Below are 19,498 nucleotides of genomic sequence, written 5' to 3'. Positions count from 1 at the left end.
TGTTCTCTTCCAGATGGAATTTTTTTTATGAATTATACAGTTAAATGTTGCATTTTCTTGAGATTGTCAATCTCTGGCTTGGATTCCAAAACTAAAGACTGTGAGTGTAAGTCTAACTTAAGGAATCATATTTAGCACAGAGCTGAACAGGATGTTCTTGAGAGAGCTTCCAAAATTACAGTCAAAATATGTGTAAATAACAGTTTAGCAAAGATAACTCTTAAGTTGGAGTACTACTGCATTATGAACGCATAATTATTCTATACAAAGTTCATCTATTACTGTAACTGGCTAATTCTGAATTTCTCAGCTTTGGGAAAATTAGGGTGTCATTGAAAGTTTCCTATACATGTGCATCTATCAAACATTTGAATTAAAATTCTCAAAATGTATATCTAAGATACTTACAGGACTCCAGTATGTAATTAAACTATCCACTGTATTGTTATATTATTTTTTTCAACCCACACCCAGTAATACTTAATTTTGTGGGGATGTACTGGCAGAAATTATAAGGATGGTGTCACCAAGTGAATTTTTCCTATTTGGCAAATATGGAGAAATTGCAGGCTAGAAAATGAGACATAACTGCAAAAAAGAAAGAAACCCCTACAAGTTTATTTTCCCGGTCCCGTCCTATTAATAATAGACTTGTAGGGGTTTAAACTCAGAGCAATGAGAGCTCTGTGAGAGACTCCTTTGCAAGAGTGGAGGGGAGAATAAGGTAGCATTACTTATAAGGGTGCATAATAAGTGGCCTGAAAATTCTGTGGAAATCAGTTTCTTGATTAGAGCATTTTTGCTTGAAAAAAGCATCTCGGTTGAACAGTGAAGGTCAAGTGTGGATGCCATTATAAAATTCCATTTTGAAAAAAGCATATCCAGTATTTACATTTCTGGCATTAATGATTTTTCTCTCTTCCTTCACCTCGTCCCTTCACTCCCTACCCCACCCCCACTGAAAAATTGAAGTCAGTTACCTAGAAGAAGCAAAGAAATTGAAGGCATTTTTTGCTAGCACAATCAACACCATAGTGGAAGAACAACTACAAATGGGAGGGGAGATAAGACAATACACCGAATGTGTAAACTATTATTTGGTAGACATTAATGGTTTACAGCTCCTGGGGGTGGGGCGTGGGGGGCTATATCAGATGAAGCTGTTGTCTCAATGTATTTGTAGGAACATAGAAAATGGAATTAGGTGAACAATCTGGTATGACATCTCTGTAGGTGGCCAGTGTTGGATTCAGGAATTGAAAATTTCACTGGCTTGAGACTTTGCCTGGACTAGTGAAAGTCAAAGGCCAGATCTTACCATTTGTAAAATAGCATTCATGTCTGGTCCAGCATCTTGTGACATGCCAATTCTCATTACCTTCTTGCCTCTTTCACTTCAGTCCTAATGTAACTTGTACTGGCTGTTGCAAAAAGCTACAGCCGAGACTAGTAGTTACATCATCTAAGGCTTTATTTCAATTTATGTCTACAATTTTAAGCTTTTAAATAATTTATGTATGCAGTACTCCTAGCTCTAATGTGTCTCAAAATGGCAGTTGCTAAAATCAGGCCAGAATGGAAATTCAGAGATGGAAGGACATGGAATTATCTGACTCAAGTATGAGTGTCACCGAACTTGTTTTTAATAAAACCTCTTTTACAAAGTCAAAATATTAAATACTTCTGCAAAATATAAACTATATCTCTCTCATGTGGTTTCTTCTTCCAGCAAATCTGAGGGGTCACTAGAGTTTCCTTCTGCTGTTGACTATATAAGCAATTCCTGTTTCTATACTTAAGAGGAGCTACAAAGGGGGAAAGAGTAAGTCATGAGGGTTCAATTATGCGAAATACCCATTCAGTGAATAACTCCTCTTGCAGTGCGTGAAATGCCTTAATGAAGCAGCTGGATATAAATTTTTGAGGATTAATATCCCTCATCCTAACTATGGCTCTACTGTGCTTGATACTCCAAGGGAGATGTACCACTGTAGGCTCTGCCTGTAAATAGGCAGCTTTGTCTAACCTTTCCATATTAACATTCTCATACAAGAATTGAAAGGGGAGCTAGTCTTTTGATCAAGCAAATAAGTCATTTTTCCTTTACAGGGCAACTGGAGTCTCACACCTTAGTCCCTGAATTGGGCAGTTTTCATTTTTTATATTAAGCAGACCTCCTTTTTAAAGGAATTTAAATTTAAAAAAAACCAAATCATTACACCTAGCATGTGATGATGCAAACCCACCATATAAATACGTCTAACTAGCCAGAAAATAATTACTTAGTTTGCTCACAATCAGAGAGTTAGAATTGTTACTGGCAACTATGGAGGTACTGGTTACAATGCCATAGTTAAAATTGAGTGTTGAACTTAAAAGGAGAATATCAGCCCGTTTGTTACATATGAAGAAAAACATATTGGCCTAAATACCTTCGGGGAATCTGGGCCATTGTCCTTAAATTTACAGCATTTACTCTGAGTACAAAAATATGTCTTAGTTTGAGTTAAAATTCATTTTAAATAGATTTAAGAACTGTAGTGCTTATTATCGGTCCGTTTTTGTCTTGAATTATCTTCATGCTAACACACTCATCATGTTTTCATATAGTTAATGCATTAAAGTCTTGTGCATAGGCTATACTGAAGAAATTAGGTGTAATTAAGCTAAATTCATTATGATTATAGACTAGTAGATGGAGCCAGGTCAATAGCTCAACTTATTAAATGCAATTACTATAATAGAGGTAGTTCTATCAATCATCTTTCTCCTAATCTAATTTACATGCTGCAGTAAGTTTTTTATATAACTTTAACAAAACAGAGTAATTGCCAAGTAGGAAATTACCCGTTGGCGTTAAGTTGAGAATACATATCCTCAACTTTAAGGGTTAAAAAAAAAAAATACAGTGTAGATATATCAAAACCAGGCATTGCAAACTCAGGACATTGAGAATTAAGATTCAAACATAGTGAGCCACGGGAATGTAAGAACAAAAAACTAACTATGGGGAGTTTGTCAGGCGTTTAGGTTGTCCAGTTGTTATCCACTCACATCTTGGACCCACATTGCCTACTGAAAGAAATGTAACTTGGCATCTTTTTATACATTTTGTTAAAAGACTTAAAGCTAAGCTGTTTAATATTAAACTAAACAGTGAAACATATTCTTTTCATCGTGATTTATAATCAGTCAATCATATGTATGTTTAAGTAGCTTAATACCAAAACCAAATTATCTAATATCGGGGCCACAACCTCTGAGTCAATTATAAAGCTTCCTCAGAATTCCATGATGCAGTGGCACTAACCCTTTCTTACCACTACTTCTCCCCTGGCCCCCAGAAATTTTTTTTTATAAAAACAGGCTTTAGCAGAACACTTGATAAGCATGTCTCAACACTTTTAAACGCGAAACATGCTCTAAAATAATTTTGAGAGATTTAGGACTGTTTAAATGTGGGGTATATTTCTTACAGGTGCCAGCCCCAGGTGAACTTTGTGGGTGCTCACAGTACATGTATGCACACATCTGCTCTTCCACATTCTAAAAATAACTAGGCTGAGACAACAACCAGTTAAACTAACAAAATCAAAAAACAGAGTCAAAAATAAAAAAATGAGATACTTATTATAACAAGGATTTACAAACTCTTCATATTCTGGACTCTGAGTAGGCATTCAAACTTCAATCAAGGAATCGGGCTGTGGTATTCTGCTAGCACAGTACTTCCCTGCATCTGAAGACCCAATAGCAAGAGAGACTAGTCAGAGACTGGAGTGGCCTTTATGTTGATGTCATGCCTTCTCCCCAAGGTGATGAATCTTGAAGATTCTGGAATGTCCATCGTCCCTCAAATAGCTTGCAGACCTGAATGGTGAGGCTTCTGTGCCTTAGTTTCAATTCTTATGTCTTTCAAACTTCGCTTATTCTTCAAATCTGGTTTGAATTAGATTCTTTGAGGAAGCGTCAACTTGAGAAAGTTCCACTTGAATCAGCAATTTTTAAAATATTCAGTGTTTTACTTATTACAAAGACTAAGTCTTTGACCAATACAAAAAATAAAAAAATTCAGATTACATGAGACCACTTTTGAGAAATCTGGCAAGGTCTTTGCCAGGTGAAGAGGTCTTCGACATTGTCATCACTTCATCACAAAATAAAAATAGCTGACTGGAAAAAAAAAACCCCTAGCAATGACTATTCACTCAACAGTCATCCATTAGCAAAATTTAAAAAAGTTCAAACTTGTTCAGTTTCATCAACTTCAATTTCTTCATAGAAACTAGCCATCTTAGTCAACTTTTTATTTTGGAACTCTTATCAGTCAAAGAGCTTATCTTCTGGAATCTTCATCTTGATGAAGAAAAGTTATTTTAAAGCCTTTGAAAATGAGATCCACTTAAAATATAAATTTAAGTGTAATATAAGGTCTGTATTGCCACATAAATAAGGTTGGAGGGTTAGATTTTTATTGGTAAATGTTAGCAAAGGTCTTTCACCAAATACATACCACTGATGGGAAAATATTTCCATTGATCAAAATTTACAGATATGCAAAGTAAGATGTGGTCTGAGAACTTGTTTAAGGAAATATACAATGTATATTTTGACATGTTATGATGACAGTTTGTGTTTTAATGGTTATGAAGCTTAAACTGCTCAAATCTCAGCACCAGTTGTTAAATTGTCTGACCTCCCCCCTCATTTCCCACAACTGTGAAAATTTAAATAGATAAATAATGCTTAAAACTAAACATCAGTATTCATTATAATTATATAAAATCTAATTCTTCCAAGCCTACATACAAGCTTTTCCTTTCACAGGAATATGCAGTTAAGGCACTCATACAGCCTTAACCTTGCCCCATTAATAATATGCAATAACTACATGACTACAGTTTCAAGGCATTTAGTATTTGTGGTTCCCGATTTAATAAAACTGTCTTTTAGGGTCAGTTTTTATTTATGTTCCCTCATGTCAGCACTCCAGGGCAGAGTTCTGATGGTTTGGGTACCTTAACTGTACATTTCCATATTTAGTGTATGGATACTTAAAAAAAACACCCTAAACTCTAAACTTCCTGGATTTGTAATAGTTACTTTTAGGCATAATTTTGTAATTCTCCTTTTACCCTTTAAATCACTGATAACTTATATTTTAATTTAGCTTTTTTTGCCTGGTATAACAATATGGAAGAAACCCTTGTAGTATTATTTCCACATGACCTCCTCTTCATGGCAGTTGTAACTGTCTCCATTGAAACTGGAACTCCTGCCATCCTCCTGCGTGATCAGCACTTTTATGGACCCATAGAGAAATTGGCTTAAAAAGAATACGTAAGTACTCCTGCATCCAGTTTCTAGCAAATATGATTTCTTATGATCCAGTATTTACAAAATTAATGGAGAGAGACTCTTCAATAAAGTAATAGTCTCTGTCTCTCTATGTAGCCATATGTCAAGGTTCCTTCCCCACTCTGAACTCTAGGGTACAGATGTGGGGACCTGCATGAAAAACCCCCTAAGCTTACTTTTACCAGCTTAGGTTAAAACTTCCCCAAGGTACAAACTATTTTACCTTTTGTCCTTGGACTTTATTGCTGCCACCACCAAGCTTCTAACAAATATTTAACAGGGAAAGAGCCCACTTGGAAACGCCTTTCCCCTCCAAAATCCTCTCCAAACCCTACACCCCCTTTCCTAGGGAAGGCTTGATTAAAAATCCTCACCAATTTGCATAGGTGAACACAGACCCAAGCCCTTGGATCTTAAGAACAATGAAAAAGCAATCAGGTTCTTAAAAGAAGAATTTTAATTGAAGAAAAAAAGTAAAAGAATCACCTCTGTAAAATCAGGATGGTAAATACCTTACAGGGTAATCAGATTCAAAACATAGAGAATCCCTCTAGGCAAAGCCTTAAGTTACAAAAAGACGCAAAAACAGGAATATACATTCCATTCAGCACAACTTATTTTATCAGCCATTTAAACAAAACAGAATCTAACGCATATCTAGCTAGATTACTTACTAAGTTCTAAGACTCCATTCTTGTTCTCTTCCCGGCAAAAGCCTCACATAGACAGAGAGACCCTTTGTTTCTTCCCCCTTCCCCCCTCCAGCTTTGAAAGTATCTTGTCTCCTCATTGGTCATTTTGGTCAGGTGCCAGCAAGGTTATCCTAGCTTCTTAACCCTTTACAGGTGAAAGGGTTTTTCCTCTGGCCAGGAGGGATTTTAAAGGTGTTTACCCTTCCCTTTATATTTATGACACCATATTACATTGTTGATAACGCTACGCTTATGATTTTAAAAAAATACTTTGTATTTGTATCTGTTAATTTCTTTATTACAACTAAACATTGGGTGTTCTCCTTTAATCACCAGCGTGTATGACTTTTTGTGAAGATGTTGGTAGCCACAGTGGTCTTTCTAATAGTCTCCTAATAGTGTGTGGACACTGGTGCCAGTATTTCTTTGAAAAAGCACTACTCCCCCATTTGAAGCCATCATATCTGGGTCAGTGTGTATATATTTTAAAAAGACAAAATTAGATGACTGACATCAAACTCGGTCTGCTATAAGTAGATACATAATCCACCCCATTAGGCAAAATCTATGTAGGCAGTGTTTATACTGTCTCAAAAGCGTACAGACTGGGCCCTGTTAGGGGAAGTGGGAAAGCAAATTTGAGCCCCTAGCTTAAATCTTTGAACTGCAAGCAAGGTCACAAACTGTTTTAAAGGTTCACTGGGACAGTGTTTCGAGTAGCTACCACCCAAGACCAATTTAGGGTTTTAAATATCAATAGGTATAACTTTTTTTGAATTGCACCCTGAATTGAAACAAGAGCCATGGCAGGCTTTGGATCCTTTGTGTAATATGTTTCTATGGTAGGCCTCCATATTCCATACAATAAGCAGCTATTATTTTTGGGGGGGCAGTGCTATGTGCTACATATTCTAGTAATCCCATCTGGGGGTAAAAGGCCATACGTATGACCTGGCGAGGTCCAGATCAGTTACAATTGTCACTACCCCCACTACTTAAAACCTTATTTCTATACTTTGATTGTCATTTGCCTTGATTGTTGTAACTTCCCTCACTCCAAAATGCCACAGCTAAAGTAATCCTCATCTTCAGCAACATCAGACTAGACCTTCACCTGACCACTAGTGTTCCCTCTAATTTTTTACATCCATGTGCGGAATAAATTATTTGCACCTATATGGAGAGGATGTGTGACACATCACCTTCATATTGGTACACATAACAAAATTCATGTGGTGGGGCTGGGGCTGAGAGGTTCGGATGGTGGGAGAGGGCTCAGGGCTGGGGCAGAGGGTCGGATGCAGGGAGTGAGGGCTCTGACTAGGGGTGACGACTCTGGGGTGGGGCCGGGAATGAGGGGTTTGGGATGTCGGCTCCCCTGGCCTCAGCAGGCCTGCACTGGGGCCAGCGGGGGGAGGTTTGCTATCCCTGCTGCAGCCCTGATCCCCTACACCAGGCTTAATAGGTAGCTGCACAGCCACACAGCTTAGAGGGAACTTAGCTGAACACTTGCCTTATCTGAAGATACTGGCTTCCTGGCTCTTTCTAGATCAAACTCTGTCTCCTCATCCTTGATTCTAAAGCTTTGCACATAATTTTGTCCCCACCTATATCTCTGCTCTCACTTCCTTCTAACCTCCCTCCACGTCCGCCCCCCCCCGCCCCCCCCCCACCTTTTTGCTTTTTGTTTGCTTCTTTCTCCCAATCCAGTTGCCCTGCTCTTTCCTTGTTTCCACTTTCTCCTGCTATTGGCTTTGGGCCTTCTGTAATGCTTTTCTCCCCTCTACTTGTGAAACAGTTTGACAGTCGAACAACTTGCTTCCTTTAAACTCGTTTCTGTCTGGAAACCTTCCTATATTCTTCTCAGTGTTAAATTCCCTTAATCTCACTTTTCAAAAGTATTGTCCATTGTCTTTTTCTGGTTTGTCTTGTCCTTAGATAGTAAGCAGTTTGAGGCAGGGAAAGCATCTTACAGTTTGTGAAGCACCACGTAAACTTCAGTATCATAAATTATTGAATAATTATCCTGCTAAACACAGATTGGAAGTGCTTTTCCCCATTCTAACACTACCTAAGACTCCAGAGGCAATAAGGTGACCAGAGGTTGCTCCTAAATTACACATCTTATTTATACAACTGGAAAACCTGCCATTCTCTATAGGTACTGATTTCCACCAATCAACAAGTATCTCCATTATCTTATCCAGATTAAGAATGATCCAGTTTTGACTCATGCAAACTCCTACCTTGGCCAATCACTATGAAGGCAAAGATACTACACATACAAAATTATTAAAAAAGCATTGAACTGAATGTAATCCATATAGTGATGGTACATCAATATAAATTTCTTCTAATTTCCATCAACTTCACATGAAGGAGTAATAAACCACAATGACTGCTGTATGAAAATTTAGGGTCAATAAGCAGTTAACTTGCCACTGCACTCTGGGCTCTTAAAAAGGTAAGCTACCTTGAATAGTTCAATTTGTGTCCCTGCAGTTGAGCTGTCAACTCAACAGTGCATCAAAGGCTGCTATTTGGGAGTTCTGTATTATCTGCAATTCAGATTTTTTTTTTAAATCAATAGAAATAAATCATGAGAATACATCACTTCAAATTGAAATAAGACACTTATTTAAAATGAAGACCTGCATTTCAAATGAAAATCGTACAAATCTATAGAGTAATTTCAAATTTAAGCAGAAAGCAACAGGAGTTAGCTTTCTAAGAGACTTCAAGTCATTATTCCTAAGCCTTGTGTGAGACTCGGATGAAATAAGGCAGAGGTTTGTATAACTCCTTTTGTCTGGCTTTGGAAGTACATTTGAGGCATCACAAGAGATGTTTGAAAATAGTGAAATTAACATGTTTTCCTTATTCCAGAATACTAGATCCCATACACAATTTAGGATCACAGCCTAAGGTGAGTATACTTAAGGAATGCAGAGTGTACAGTTAGGGATTAATTTAGTTAGACATTTGGAGGTGAACCTAATATAAAAACTAATATTTACAGTGAAAGACTTAACTTTCTTATTAAAACTTTCTCCGTTTCCTGAATCTAACACTGCTAGCTACAGATGTATTGCTAAAGAATGTGTCTACGGGTTTTAATGTGCTTCTCTTACCTTTTTCTTATTCCTAAAATTAGAGCTTGTCTTTCTGATCCTGTCAAACACACCTCTGAACTCCATAGTTTTCAAACATGATGAAGACTGGACTTGATTGTCTAATACTGAGGGTGTATCTACACTGCAGTTAGACACCTGCAGCTGGCCTGTGCCAGCTCACTCAAGGTAAGGAGCTGTTAGATTGCGGTGTAGATATTTGGGTTTGGGCTGGTGCTAGGCACTAGGACCACATGAGGTAGGAGGGGCTCAAGGCTCAGGCTTACAAAGTCCTAGAGCCCAGGCTCAAGGCTCAGCTGAGATGTCTACACCACAATCAAACAGTCCTTTAGCCAAAGTCAGCTGGCATGGGCCAGCTGTAGGTGAAGTTACCCAGATCAGGTTTGACATTGAGATGTGTCACCCTGGTAAAGGAAGACTTGGAATAGACTCTATTATTCTGCTAATATGTTTGACCAACTTGTAAACTATACTCCAAAATTTGGCTGAAGATAAAACACTACTTCCTGTTTATTCAGTAATGGTAATGTCAAAGGCCTGGTCTACACTGCGGGGGAATTGATCTAAGTTATGCAACTTCAGCTACGTGAATAACGTAGCTGAAGTCTTCACTGCGGTGAGTCAACTGCTGCCTCTCCCCCGTTGACTCCATTTGCGCCTCTCGCCCTCGTGGAGTACCGGGGTCTATGGGAGAGCACTCGGGGGTAGATCACTGCCCGCCGATCCAGCGGGTAGTATAGATATACCCATAGAGTCACCTTCTCAGAATTCCCCTTGTGGTGTAGCCCCTGCAAATGCCCCACCCTTTGCTTTTCCCTTCTCTGAGTGCCTCAAAAATTCTTCTCAAACACTTTGGCAAAGAACACCCATGTCACAGGGTAACTTACTAACAAGGAGACCTGTAATCACAAAATAAAGCCTGATACCCATTATTCAAAAGGTTCTGGCTCCACTGCTTTCTGTGACTCCAGGCTCACCAGTCTGTTTACCTCCAGAATGGAAGACTCTGAGGCTTACCTGAAATCACTTACTAGAGTTCAAATGGCCCAAACAAAGGACCAACACAATATCTGATTGCCTTGAGTTTCTTGAAAGTAACTTGAAAGAAATCTCTCCTGGGTTCTGTCCCAGTTTTCTGCCCCTTCTACAGGACAGTGGCAACAGGAACACCCATAGGTCTTCTGGTTCCAGAGTTTCTGCTTCTGTTTTTGCTTCTGCTCTCTGGTGAGTTAGATCCTTCATCAGCAGACCTTTTTATAGGAGGGACTTTTAAAAGCATGGATACCAGTAGAGTTTGAAATATCCATTTACCTAGCTCAGGAAAATACTACAAAATATAAGCTTTTGCTTTTAAAAACTTTTTTTCTAGCCCTTACATCTGCAGAGATAACCCTATGCTCATGACTGGAAAGTAAAGTGATACAGTGATGTCTTGGTGGGGTGATGTTGGCAAGGAGCTCCCTCCCCAAGCAAGAGGAGCCTGCTGCTGGCATGGTAGGTATGTTGAAGGCAACCTTCACCACCATTGCTCTTCAGGTTGCCTAGGGCCTTTCTTTGGAGACTGCTGCTCCCTGTTTTGGGCTGAGGGAGCAACGGTCTCAGAGGGAAACACCAGCCACTCCAGGAGAGCTGTGTGTAGGAGACCTTAGTCCATCCCGTGCTTTGCTGCACATTGGGCTACCCACATTTGCCATCCTTGCCTGTCAACTGCCCTTCTCTCCAAATCTTCCCATTTCACGTTGAGGTGCTTGATGTCATTCAGAACTGTTCGTTTCCATGTTATTCACAGTCCTCCTCTCTTGCGTTTTCTGGCTTCCATTCAGGGCAGTATTTGGTAAGTGTTCTTTTTCCATTCTCAGCACATGTCCGAGCCACTGATGTCTTTTGTAGATTATTTGTGAGAGGTGCCTTGTCCAGTAATTTTTCTGACTTCATTCTTCTTTCTATCTCTGTTATTCCCAATGTTCTTCTCAGACATTTGTGATATGCATCCAGCTTTTGTGTATCTTTCTTGGTAAGTTGCCATGTCTCACAGCTACATGTTGTAATGGCAATAACAATTGCTTTGTACACGTTCAGTTTTGTCTTGAGGGAGATGTTTCTGAGTCTTCCAAATGCAGCGTTTGCCTTCCCAATTCTTATTTCTTCCTCTGAATTACCACCATCTTGGCTGATGGTACTTCCAAGGTACATAAAATTATCTGCCTTCTACAGTTTCTCCTCTTTAGTTTTGATTTCTGTCCTTATATTCCCCTTTAATATGACTTTACATTTCTTTGCATTGTATCTCAAACCTATCTTCTCCATTACTTCTCTTACTTGGTTTGTGCATTTTTGTAGTCTGTTGGCATCTTCACTGATAAGAGCAATGTCATCAGCAGAGTTTAGATCAAATAGCCTTGAATTGTTCCATTTTAGGCCATATGTATCACTGTCACATTGTTTTAATCCATAATCAATGACTAGCATAAACAAAAAAGGAGACAGGACGCATCCCTGCCTTACAACTGTCTTGATGCTGAAGGGCTTACTCAATCTATTTTCCATTTTAACGCAGCATTTTGAGTTAGAGTAAAATGCCTTCACAATGTTAATTTTGTTGGAATTCCATATTGTTCCACAATTTTCCACATTGTTTCTCTGTTTATACTATCAAATGCCTTTGAAAGTCCACGAAAGTGATGGCAAGACTGCTTTGGAATTCAATTGTGTTCTCAGTAATCTGTCTCAGGGTGAAAATAGCATCTGTGCAGGGTCTCCCTTGTCTAAATCCAGATTGTTGTTCACATAAGATGGTATCCATCTTCCCTTTCTTTCTGTTCAGGAGGAATGGTGCTAATACTTTTCCTGTGACAGATAGAAGCGTTACTCTCCTCCAATTTGAACAATTGTTTAGATCACCTTTGGTAATTTGATTATGATATCGAGGGTCCATTCTTCTGGCACTTTCGCCTCCATCCATATTTTGTTGCACAGCTAACAGATGACTGATTCCAGTGTTCACCTCCATATTTAAGCATCTCGGGATGAATGCTGTGCAACTAGGTACTGCCTTGTTTTTCAGCTTCTCTAATGCTTTTTCGATTTTTACCTCAGATACATCTATATCTAATGGTTTATCATTCTTATATTGCAGTCTTGTAATTGGTTCTGGTTGGTTTATCACTTCTTTGAAGTGTTCCATCCATCTGTTTTCTTGTTCCTCCTGTTTTCAAAATTTCTCCTTGTTTCCCTTTCACTGGGACACTTCTTAATTTTGATCCCTATCCTGTTAATCTAAGAGAGAGTCTACGCAGATTTAAACGATGTAATGAAAGAAATACTAAAGGATAATCTTTCCTGGTTATGGGATATTTTAATGCCCAGATCAGAAATGAAAGAAGAGGTTGGGAAACAGTCATCGGCCCACGTACAACATTGCCACGACAGGCAATGACACAAGACTTCTTGAATTTTGTGCTGAAAACAATCTTAAGATCTGCAACTCTTTCTTCCAACATTAAAACATACACAAAAAGGCACGGATTTCACCAGATGGCCCTGCACAAAGAGATCAACTTTATCTGTGTTAGTCAGAGGTGGAAACTATCAGTGTTAAACACAAGAGTATTCAGAGGAGCAAATACAGGGAATGATCACTATTTGCTGAAAGCAAACATCAAATTGAAGTTTAAAACGCTTAAAAAGAAAGAACACAGACCCAGATTATTCAATATACAGAAACTACAAGATTGCAGGATATGAAAAGAGTACCAGATAGAGGTCAAGAATAGGTTTGAGGCCCTTAAAGATCTTGAAGAAAACCAAGTGGAAAAATACTGGGATCTTTTCAAAACTTCTATTCTAGAAGCAGCTGAAAAGATAATTGGTAGAAAGAGAGGAAGCAATAAAGAACAGTGGATCTCAGAAGAAACATGGAAAATTTATAGACAAAAAAGAAAACAAAAGGCTCTAGTACTATAACATGCAACTGAAGAAACAAAACAAACCTACAGGAATCTTGACAAAGCAGTAAAGAAACAATGCAAAAAAAAAAAAAGTGAAATTGTTAGAGGTAAGGCTAGCGAAGCTAAAGAAGCAAGGGAAAGAAACAATATAAGAACAGTCTACACCGGGGTGGACAAACTTTTTGGCCTGAGGGCCACATCGGGGAATAGAAATTGTATGGAGGGCCATGAATGCTCACAAAATTGGGGTTGGGGTGTGGGAGGGGGTGAGGGTTCTGGTTGAGGGTGCGGGCTGGGGATGAGGAGTTTGGGGTGTAGGAGGGGGCTCTGGGCTGGGACTGAGCGGTTCAGAAGGGGTGCAGGTTCCGGCTGGGGGTGCGGACTCTGGGGTGGGGCTGGGGATGAGAGGTTTGGGGTGCAGGCGGGTGCTCCATGCTGGGATTGAGGGGTTTGGAGAGCAGGAGGGGGATCAGGGCTCGGGCAGGGGGTTGGGGCATGGGGAGAGGCTCAGGTGCAGGCTCCGAGTTGCACTTACCTCAAGTGGCTCTTGGAAGCAGTGGCATGTCCCTTCTCCAGCTCCAACATGTGGAGCAACCCTTGGAGCGGGGCAATGCTGCAGCTTCTGGGAGCTGAGTAGTGCGGCCCCAAATCCGGCGCCCCGGCTGAAGCGCCAGAGTGAGGCCAAGCTGCGTGGTGTGGCCCCCAATCCAGCGCCCCAGCGGGAGCTCACAGGCCAGCTTAAAACAGCTCGTGGGCTGGATCTGGCCTCCGGGCCATAGTTTGCCTACCCCTGTAACTGATTAGAAGACAGACCAGTGCGTAGGAGGGCTGTCTTCTAATCTAAAGCTGGAGGTTGGTGTAACATATGTTCCGATTAGTGATAAGGGGGATGCCCAGCCTTCATTGACTAAAAAATCTCAGCGGTGAAACCAGACCACTGGGAAAACAGAAAAGAGGTGTTTTCTCTTTGTGAGTTGATTTAGTTCTTGGAATTATTGAGCACTGAAGAAATTTTTCAAGCTCTGGGCATCTCTGTTTGGGATCGAGGACAGCTAGAAACATAAGTCCAGCATATCAAAGGAGCTCTTATGCTATAGTGAATGATGGTGGTCCTTCACAGATATCACTTATACATCTATCCATACATAATCATGCATATATCATTACACTGGTGTGTTCTTCTGCCCCTGCCCCCAGACATTCACTTTTAAGTAAGAGGCATATAATTTAAGGTAAACTGTTGAAAGATTTTCCTTGGGGCACAGTTTTGAGATTGAGATTTTTTTTTTAATGAGAGGTTTATAGATGTTGGAGGGATGCTGTCAACTTGAATTTCTACATTCGTTAGACATTCCTTTAAATAGTATATCCTAGTATTTTTAAATTAAGGGTTTTTCCTTCTCCTCCAAGCACAAGAGCTACACCAGATATGCTTAAGCTTATCGCTCTCCTCTTTCGCTCTGAATGTGTGTGTCTGTTGTCTCTTGAGTTTCACTTTTGCTGGTGTTGTTTTCTTTAAATACTCTTTCAAGTTATGGTCAAGAGCAAGCATGTGATAGCTCCCTTAGAACAGCACGAGTGGTGTTCAAAACCCCGGCCTAGTTATGTATTTTGCATCTAGTTAGAATTGAACATCTGGAAGGGATACATGGTCAAACTGTATAATTGCCATCTTGAGGTTATACAATGCATTCTTAACTTTTACAGTGCCTGTAGTGGAAAGAAGCTGCTGGAAATATCTGTTGAATTCAACACTTGAATTAAAAAAAAAGATATTTCTGTTACTAGTTTATCTTCCTTAATGTATAAACAGACCAATCATTCCATTAATTTAGTGAGCAGTAAGAACTGTAGCCCAGTTGAACTGTACTCATTAGAAAATATTTGCATTTTGGTGTACATACTGTATACTCTGGTAATAAGGGTGTGTAATGTGACAGCTTATAAAAAGGATTGCTTTATTTTGTGTCACTTTAATACCTATTGACATTAGTATTTATTAATAGTTTGTCCAATAAAGAAAACTAACAAAGTTTGTATGCCTACACTTTTTTATAGCTTTGAAATAAAAGAATAAAAAGTGCTCCTACATACGACCCAATATTAATGTGGAGTTTTTTGTGCAGGAAGAGGAATAAGTATATAAAACATGTAAAATTAACAAGATGTGGCTCTACTGGGTTTTTTCTCTTCTGCTCAACTGCACAGGGCTTGCATATTTTCTAGTGAGAGAAAAGTGAGGCCACTAGGTGTCATCCTATACCAAATAAGTAAATGAAACCGCTCTTCCCAAAGTCTGACCTCTTCCTAGCCAAAGTTCAAAAATGAGAACTCCATCTTCTTCCTCCTTGATGTTAGACACCTTCTACACAGTTGGCTGTTGCTCCTCTTTTTAAAATCTTGTACTATCATGGCTTCTGTAACTCCTCTCTCCTAGTTCTCCACCTCCTATAATAAGTCCTTCAGAGGATCCTCCTCATCCTCTAGTCAACTTTCTGACAGTGCCAATAAGCTCTCTCCTTGGTGCCCTTCTCTTCTTCCTTTACATCTTATCTCTAGATAACCTCATCTGCAAATACAAATTCAAGTACCATCTCTATGCTGACGACTCTCAGATCTACTTCTGACCTGTCTGTTTCTGCAGCACAGCATCTCATGCAATTCTGGGCATCTGGGCTGCTCCCCTCTATGCTGCAGCTCACGGAGGTGGATCAAAGATCTGGCACTGGCCATGTATCCTTTGCTCCTTCTTGCCACCAGATTCTCTGCCTCGGTGGCAGCAGTCAGTTGGCAGTTACACTACTCATTTTATCTCTTCCATTATTATTTTTTCCTTTTTTGGGGGGCAGCAGCAAGCAGTTTCTCTTTTTCAAGCATCTTTCCTCCTCCCTGGGTTGGTCTTAAGCAATCTGATGGTTTAATCCACCCTGAACTTCCACCATAGTGTCTCCCTGCCAGCTATTCTGCCCCTATATAGGCATGGTAGAGTAGCCAAGAAAGCACTGGGTCAAATTCAAGCAGTGCTCCATTTGTGAGCTTTCTCAGGCTGGCTGAGTCCTTCTAGTCTTTAGAGACTTTCCTTATTCTCTTCCTGGTCCATTTTTCCACATTGGAGTCACGTTTGCTTTGGTGGGTTGGCAGTCCCACATTCCTGTTCAACTCGTAGCCCCAAGACCTAATAGAGTTAAGGTCAATTGGCTGGGCACAACTCAGTATCTGCTGAGCCTGAGAAGGCTGCCTCACAAATGGAGCACTGCTTGGATTTGACCCAATGCTTTCTTGGCTGTTTTGTCTGCTGGACACAGTTAGTTCATTACTTCTGGAATATTCATTATTCAAGTTTTTTTCACTTCTTTGGAATAACTTATTTGTCAGTAGCCAGGGCACATGGAGCCAAATCTTTTATCCACCTCCATGAGCTGTAGAAGGGAGCAGCCCAGATATCCAGAATCTTGGGAGACAGTGCTAGCAGAAAGGAAATTATCAGTAAGAAATTTTTCCCATTCTGTCCAAACTAAAATCTTGGCCCGTCTCTCTATCTCCTTGTGGATGTCTAGCCATCAGTCCAAGTTCAAACATGGCTAAAACAGAGATTGAGTTCCCTATGTCCTTTTTCGATCACTGTGGACAATACTACCATCTTGCCTGTTAATCAGGTCTTTAACCTACGTATCGCTTTCGACTTTGACTTCCTTCTAGATCCTCACACCCAAGCTATTTCTGTCTTGCAGACTTTTGCTGTATAACAATCTCTAAGATATCGCCTTTCCTATCCATCCACATAGCTAAAACGCTTGTCTTTGGTTATAAACTGTTTGGGACTACTTTGGTCTGTTTTGTGTAATACCTAGTACGATGGGGTCCTTGTCCATGAGTAGGCTCTTAAGCACTATGGCAATACAAATAATAAATGTATTAAATATACATGCACTTCTGATATCTTTTTGTTACTTTACAATTTTGAATTTAGACTAAATATTATGCAATGATTTGAATGAATTTGGAAGATGTAATTGGTATTTTAAAAATAAAAAATTTGCTCCATTTATTACAGCAAGAGCTAAACTACATTGTTTATCTTCACATCAAATTCTTTTATAATTCTTTTACAAGTCATTTCCCTTTCTACCTTATAATAAAAAATTAGATCTGCTGCTGTTTTTAGTAAAATGTTCTGTGGTATATACATTGAGATAATGCTGTGCAGGAAGAAATAAACATAACAGGGAAAGTTAATAAGTATTTAATAAGGCTTTTTGTTGTTTTTGTTTTTTTAATAATGTCCAACTGGACACCCAAAAGGTTCAAGTGACCAATCAGAACACTGCTCCTGAAACATTTTTTTTCTAAACTACTTCTTTTAATAGGGCTCTACTCCTGATCAAACTATCTTAAATACTTTTTTATGTAAATAAAACAGTCTTAAATGGTATGGGGTTGTCATTTTTGTTAGTTTTGTTTTCCCGTCTCAGGCGAGGGAGATGTGCTTTGAAGTTTTATAGAGTGATGAAGTTTAGTTTGGAGGTTGGGCTACGGAGAACAGATGTTTTTTCTTTCACACCATCACCATAGTATCTTCAGAGGAGAAAATTTTCATTATATTCATAACTGCCTCACTAGATATACGGGTATTGTGACTAACTAGTTCTGACTGCTGCCTTACCATGTTGTAATTTATAACATCTGACTTGTCACATAAGTGGCTTAGAATAGTAAAGATCTTCATGTTCTCTGCATCCCAATATGTTCTTTCTCTTAAAGAGAGAACCCCAACCACCTAAGAATGATAGAATCTAGATTTTTTTTTTTTTTTTTTTTTTTTTTTTTTTTTTTTTGAAGGGGGAAGTTGAACAGATTGCAATGATGAAACCAAAAGGCCAGAATGAACATGATGAAGGTATGCTTGAATACTTAGAAGACCTAATAGGATCAGGACGGTTAAAAGATCCCATTCAAGTTCTGTGTCGCAGAGTTGAGATGTTAAATGAGCAGAGAGGAGAGAAGGTGAGTCCTCATGAGCATTCATTCTCTAAAAGTCAAATATAGAACAAAATCCTTAACTGCTGGAACTTTTTATTTCAGAAAAGCAATTGAAAGCATAAAGGTAACATTCATGAAGAAAAAATTAGGGGTTTTTGTTTGGCGGAGTGCCTTTAATTTTTATTTTAAGAATATTGTACACAATTTAAAAAAAAAAAATCTCAGCAGGAAGTTCATTGGCAATCATGATCGATCTCTGGAGAACAAGATACTGTGGGCAGTATTCCAGAGCTGATGATTTCCCAGTATGAACTGGTTTGCAACCAGAGACTAGAAGAAGTGCGGCTGCTTCTGTTCCATGGCTGGTCATAGCCCAAGCTATGTGAAAGATGCATTCCTACTACACTGGGGACTGGAGTTCCTGTAAGAATACCCTCCAATCTACTGATTCCCAAAGTAAACAGAAAGCTGAAACAAGAACACTCCATGATATTTCTTAGCCCCATCTTGGCTGAGAAAGTATTAGTACTTGGACCTGCAGACCCTTTCAGTCCAGCCTCCATTCATGTTACCAGTCCTCTCTGTATATCATAGCATTACAGTCAGGTGCTGCACTCCAATCCATGCAGTCTCAGCCTCACAGCATGGATGTTTGGTGGCTAAGAGCTATAGATAGAATCTATTTTCATCTGCTTCAGAAGATGTTAATAGAAAAAAATTATTCTAGAACTACTGTGACAAATGTGGGAATTTTCTGTAATATATTTATGACCTGTCTATATGACTTGATACCTTGGCATTGTTACCCTTTGGGGGAAATAATTCATTTTCTCCTTAGGACATGGGAAGTCAGTCTAGGTATTTGAGATATATAGCAGGGGTAGCCAAACTTACTGACTCTCCAAGCCACATAGGACAATCTTCAGAAGTTCAAGAGCTGGAGCGCACCCCGAGACCTTCCCTCCCTGCTGGGCAGAAGCCACAAGCCACTACCCCGCTGCAAGGCGCAGATCCCAAGCTTCCCCTTTCCCCTCCCCCACCTCCCTGTCTGGTAGATGGAAAATGGAGGGAGGGGTATAAGTTGGGACTCCACAAGCTGCATTTTAACAGTAAGAGCCACGTGTGGCTCGCGAGCCACATTTTGGCCACCCCTGCCATAAAGCTACAAGGACTGTGTGGGCTGGAATAAACACATTTTGAATGGAAGACCCTATAGAGACAATGAGAACCTTGAAGACCAAAATTAACACCTAGCTGCAGAGGCAGCTGAACATGTGAATAAAGCATGGCTGTAAAACAAGAGGTGCCAGGTGGCTGTATTAAGAGCTCTGCTGACAGAGACACATGGGCTGGTAGACAAAAAGGGACAGACAAAGGGAGCATAGGTTGT

General features: G+C 39.6%; 1 protein-coding gene across 9 annotated transcripts in view; it reads left to right on the top strand.

Moving 5' to 3' along the window:
• Window positions 1-19,498, top strand: part of SMC4 (structural maintenance of chromosomes 4) — a 101,901-nt gene that overhangs the window by 11,703 nt on the left and 70,700 nt on the right. For all 9 annotated transcript variants that reach the window (XM_027825516.3, XM_007063083.4, XM_043522309.1 and 6 more), the window contains exon 6: window positions 17,968-18,132. In XM_027825516.3, coding sequence (XP_027681317.2) covers window positions 17,968-18,132 — 165 coding nt within the window. The remainder of the gene's footprint in view (window positions 1-17,967; window positions 18,133-19,498) is intronic.

This window comes from Chelonia mydas, chromosome 9 (assembly GCF_015237465.2).
Source record: "Chelonia mydas isolate rCheMyd1 chromosome 9, rCheMyd1.pri.v2, whole genome shotgun sequence".
NCBI lineage: Eukaryota > Metazoa > Chordata > Testudines > Cheloniidae > Chelonia > Chelonia mydas.
This window is presented reverse-complemented; position numbering and strand designations above follow the sequence as displayed.